The following is a 5898-nucleotide window of genomic DNA, read 5'->3' as shown; positions in this document are numbered from 1 at the left end:
TGCACAACATAGTCCACACACAGCCCACAGACTGCTTGAACATAGCTACAATCAAAGTAAGGAACTCATCATGCTGCTTTCTTCCATGCCACTACCATGACACTGAACAATGTTTATCCAATGTGAGTAGTAACAAAGGGCCCTTCAGGGAAAACTTGACTGGGAAGACTATTATTCCAACTCCCTGTGAAAAGAGAAATTTAAATTACCTTAAAAGCTTAATCCATTTTGATTAAATTGTGTTAAATTCTGGTCTTTCTAAACTGTGGGATTGGAAACCCTAGGACTCAAAGTTATTTCAAGGGATAATCAGTCTGTAAACACAATACATGTAGATAACAAATAATGAATCAGACAACATTTATTCAGCATTCAGCCTCTGCCAAGAATTTACATTTTACATTCTCTCATGCTGGCTTCCCAAATGCCCTATGTGGTAGATCTTTATAAAAGTTATTTACTCAAAGTCGGCTGGCCAACATGGTGATGTTCAGAGCAATCTGATTCAAGAAAAAATACTCTTAACACTTATCAGCTAGGCTCAGAAATATACAGATGTCTGGGAAACTGAGTCACATTAGATAAGGGGGTTAGCTTTAGGGACAAAGGAACTGCAGAAAACAGGACTTATTTCAAAGAGCAGGACTAGGCACAAAAAGCTTATAGCAGCTCAATTCACAATAGCTAAACTATGGAACCAACCTAGGTGCCCTTCAATAGATAAACAGATAAAGAAAATGTAGTATGTATACACATTGGAATATTACTTGGTTATAAAAGAATAACTTTATTACTTTTGCCAGTAAATGGATGGATCTGGAGACTATTATGCTAAGCAAAATAAGCCAATGCTAAGAAAAACAAAGGTGGGGGTTGATTCATCCTTCCTCAGCCGAGGGTGCTCGCAGCTCGGAAATGGCGGGATTTGGTGCTATGGAGAAGTTTTTGGTAGAATACAAGAGTGCAGTAGAGAAGAAGCTGGAAGAGTATAAATGTAACACCAATACAGCAATTGAACTAAAATTAGTTCGTTTTCCTGAAGATCTTGAGAATGACATTAGAACTTTCTTTCCTGAATATACCCATCAACTCTTTGGGGATGATGAAACTGCTTTTGGTTACAAGGGTCTGAAGATCTTGTTATACTATATTGCCGGTAGTCTCTCAACAATGTTTCGCGTTGAATATGCATCTAAAGTCGATGAGAACTTTGACAGTGTGGAGGCAGATAATGTTGAAGGCAAAATCAGACAAATCATTCCACCTGGATTTTGCACAAACACAAATGATTTTCTTTCTTTGCTGGAAAAGGAAATTGATTTCAAGCCATTTGGGACCTTACTTCATACATACTCAGTTCTCAGTCCAACAGGAGGAGAAAACTTTACTTTTCAGATATACAAGACTGACATGACATGTAGAGGCTTTCGAGAATATCATGAAAGGCTGCAGACCTTTTTGATGTGGTTTATTGAAACTGCTAGCTTTATTGACGTGGATGATGAAAGATGGCACTACTTTCTAGTATTTGAGAAGTATAATAAGGATGGAGCTACACTCTTTGTGACCGTAGGCTACATGACAGTCTATAATTACTATGTGTACCCAGACAAAACCCGGCCACGTGTAAGTCAGATGCTGATATTGACTCCATTTCAAGGTCAAGGCCATGGTGCTCAACTTCTTGAAACAGTTCATAGATACTACATTGCATCTCCTACAGTTCTTGATATCACAGCGGAAGATCCATCCAAAAGCTATGTGAAATTAAGAGACTTTGTGCTTGTGAAGCTTTGTCAAGATTTGCCCTGTTTTTCCCGGGAAAAATTAATGCAAGGATTCAATGAAGAGATGGCAATGGAAGCACAACAGAAGTTCAAAATCAATAAGCAACACACTAGATGGGTTTATGAGATTCTTCGATTGCTGGTAACTGACATGAGTGATGCTGAACAATACAGAAGCTATAGGCTGGATATTAAAAGAAGACTAATTAGCCCATATAAGAAAAAACAAAGAGATCTTGCTAAAATGAAAAAATGTCTCAGACCAGAAGAACTGACAAACCAGATGAACCAAATAGAAATAAGCATGCAACATGAACAGCTGGAAGAAAGCTTTCAGGAACTAGTGGAAGATTACCGACGTGTTATTGAACGACTTGCTCAGGAGTAAAGATTATACTACTCTGTACAGGAAGCCTGCAAATTTCTGTACATTGTGCTGTGGAAAACCTGATGGTTAATTTTCAAATATTGTAACATTTTACTTACATTAAATGTTATGTATGTTATCTTTAGTTGAATATTTTCTTCTGGAGAGATTGTATATTTTAAAATACTGTCTAGAGTTTATGAGCATATATTGCATTAAAAAAAGATATAGCTTCTGAAATACTATGGTTGCTTTCTTCTTAACCAGTATAATAAATGCTTAGTTGTGATATGAAAAAAAAAAGAAAAAAGAAAAACAAAGGTGGAAGGTTTTTTTCTGATATGTGGATGCTAACACACAACAAGGGAGTGGGGGAAGAATAGATTAGAAAAAGGGGAATGAAGGAAGGGAGAGGGGATAAGAATAGGAAAGACAGTAGAATGAATCTGACATAACTTTATTATGTACGTATATGAATATACCACAGTGAATCTCATCATGTACATCCAAAAGACTGGGATCCTAATTAGAATAAGATGTACTCCATGTTTGAATAAATATATCAAAATATACTCTACTGTCATGTATAACTAAAAAGAACAAAAATAAATGAAAAATATTTTTAAATACTTGTTCAACCAATAAAGTCTTAGTTGACAAATTTTAACACATTCTACATAACTGTTATTTAATCTACCTTGGTTTCACTATCTGGGATCATGTCTGTGGTCTAATGAGAAAGAGGGCTTCTGCAAAATCTGAACAGGTCACTTCACTAAAGCCTAGTAAAACACTAAGAAACAAAACTGCTTTAGGAAATCTGTAGCAGAGAGTAACACCAAAAGCAATAGATGCAGGCATTTTCCTTGATTCCCTTTCCTTTCTTCCACTCCAGTATTCACATAAAGATATTATAAATATAGCCAGGCCACACGAGAGCTAGAAACTGGAAGACTAGGAGCAGAATTCCTACTTGCTTTCTTTCAGAGGCTTCTGACCATTTTTTTCCACTGTGGCTGAGTACTATTTTAATTTTGGTATGTAATAGATCTAATAGCTCTGAGTTTGAATCTCAATTTTAACACTTACTAGCTACCATTTAAAAACTGCTTAACCTCTTGAAGATTCCACTTCCTTATTTTTGAAGTGGAATAACAAAATCTAACCTCATTAGTAGTGATATATTATACAATAGGCAGAATAAGTATGTACTTGGTGAACTAGCATAGCATCAAGATAAAATAATAAAATATTTCTGAGACCCCAGCACTGCAGAAAATATATATATTTTGAGAAAGTTCGACAGGAAAAAAGTATTCAAATAGTCATCAAAGTAGGGATTTTATAATATCATCGGTATTATTTAAAATTATATTAGGTCTGTGCTTGCATTGGGGGAGTGGTGACAAAGCACCATAATCTTTTCAGCGCTCAGTGGAGTGGTAAGTCTCAACATGGCCCTGTTCACAGCATGGATATAAAGGTTGTGATGTGATTGGAGCAATATTTGGCCGAAAGAAGCTCTTAGTAGATGTTGACTGATTTAATGATCTGTATAACAGCTTCTTCTCACTTATACCTCTACTTCCTCATAACTTTAGCTTACACAGCCAACTCCAAACATTGCTCTATAAGACTTTCAGTTAAGAGTTTGTCATAATTGAACACAATATTCTATGTCTCTTAGTTCAAACCCTCAAGAACAAAAACTCTAAGTGTATTGAACCCAAGCAATTTTAGGCAGAAGTGGAAGTATGCAGAGCAGAGCAGAGTTGAATCATATCACCACCTAAGACCCCTTCTGCTCTTTTTTTTCCCCTTGCAATAAGAGTTATTCTAGTCTTGAGAAGTCAGATTTTGCTAGTTCATGCTATGGTAAAAATAATCCCTAAGGCTGGGGATGTAGCTCAGTGGTAAAGTGGTTGTCTGGAATGTGTGAGGCCCTTGATTCAGTCCCCAGCAAAATTAATCAATTATTTTTTTAAATCACACCAAAATTCATGTTATTTAAAATAATAAAGGTTTATTTCTGGCCCATATCCCATGTTGACTGCAGGTTGGCTGTGACTCTGATTCACACATTTTCTTCATGCTAGGATCCATACTGAAGGAAGATGTCCTACCTATGATGCACCATTTTTGTGACAAAGAGAAAGGAGCAATGGCAAAATAACTGATATCAAGTAAAGTTTTTGCTTAGACAGTATATAAGTCACATTTGTCAAAGAAAAGTACATAGCCTACTCTAGAGCTTGGAAGTATAATCCTCCTATGGGAAAGGCAGTGAATAAATGGGAAAAATAACAACTTAGCACACTATGGGGAGCAAGTTTTTAAGAAATACATATTACAATCACGTGAAGAGCCATAATATTTACAAAGCATAACTTAAACAGTAACAGACAATGTTGGGAACAACTGCTCAAGAATACTAATTTAAGGTCTCTCAAGTCACTAAACAATCTGAAGTAGTTTCCAGTCAGCAGGACAGAGTATCATTTTCCACACAAAAGTTCTGTAAGCCAGTCAATATTGAAGTGTTTTGTAGACAGCAAAGCAACAAAAATATGCATTGCCCTAAATTTTATTATATACATACATATATCTTTCCATACTAGGTGCACAAATGACTCCCTAAGAGAGCCATTTTATTGTTTTTAATAAATTGAGGAATTTAGAAAACAAATTTTTCTAAGTAGATAACTTTTGCACTTAAATCTAATCAGTTTCTTCTGCTTCATTAAAATCTGAATTTAGGGGAACATTATAATTAAATTAATTTTAAATTCTATGAGGAGCATCAATTCTTAGTGCCATAAAAAATTTAATAATGATGTCATTTGATGCCAGAATAGTCCAGGAAACCTGTAGACAATATTATATAATGAAACCATTCTTTTTCAAAGTGACCATAACACAAAGGTAAAAAATGTATAACTTTAGGCATTTGCAATTAGTAGCAAAAGGCATGATTACATACTTTATGCTCTATGGAAAAATATCCTAAATCTAATATTGAACTTTGGAATTGTAGCAAAAAATGATGAAAGTGAAGGAACCATTTAATTGCTGTCTCTACTCTCCCTACAGTAAGGAGACAATACCATCTGTTGCTCCTCATGTCAAAGAACCAATTTAGATTTAGTTTCTGAGAGACCTACAGCAAACCCAAAGGAGGTATCACACCAAGTAGTGTCTGAAGATTTACAGAAGTAAACCTGCATTTTTTATCCTACTTAAGCAAAGTACTTACTTTGATACGAAAAATTGAAAGAAAACCTATTTTTATAAGAAACCAATTTTTTCCACATCTTTTATTCTTTACAAAGTAAAATCAATGCAATGAGGTATGGTATTTTAAAAATTAGTTAAAGCACACAATTTTTTTCATTTTTTTAAGATAATTTAAGCTAAAACTTCCTTATATGGGTTTTTTTAAAGATTTTATTGAATCTACCCAAAAGCCAAGGCAACTTCATGCATCAGGTACTACATCCACAGCATTTAAGGCCTAAGTTTACTTAACAAAACAAAAACATTTTAGGTAACAAAATTAAAAATAAACAAGTAGTACTCGATCAAACTAAAAAGTTTTGCACAGCAAAGGAAATAATTAACACAATTGAAAGGAAGCCTATAGAATGAGAGAAAATAGTTGCAAATGACATGTCTGATAAGAGGTTAATATCCAAAATACATAAGGGATTTATACACCTTAATAGCAAAAAACAAAAACAACAATAA

At 34.6% G+C, this 5898-nt stretch overlaps 1 protein-coding gene across 1 annotated transcript; it reads left to right on the top strand.

Moving 5' to 3' along the window:
- Positions 1-876: 876 nt before the first annotated feature.
- Positions 877-2450, top strand: LOC124076632 (histone acetyltransferase type B catalytic subunit-like). The gene has a single exon (XM_046420683.2). It carries the CDS (start codon positions 916-918, stop codon positions 2173-2175), a length of 1260 nt encoding a protein of 419 aa, XP_046276639.1. The 5' UTR covers positions 877-915; the 3' UTR covers positions 2176-2450.
- Positions 2451-5898: the final 3448 nt, after the last annotated feature.

Source organism: Marmota monax, unplaced genomic scaffold (genome assembly GCF_021218885.2).
Source record: "Marmota monax isolate L192 unplaced genomic scaffold, Marmota_monax_Labrador192_F-V1.1 WCK01_AAM20220418_F8-fsc00365, whole genome shotgun sequence".
In the NCBI taxonomy this organism is placed as follows: domain Eukaryota; kingdom Metazoa; phylum Chordata; class Mammalia; order Rodentia; family Sciuridae; genus Marmota; species Marmota monax.
Note: the sequence above shows the minus strand (reverse complement) of the source record. Positions and strands in the feature narration are given on the sequence as shown.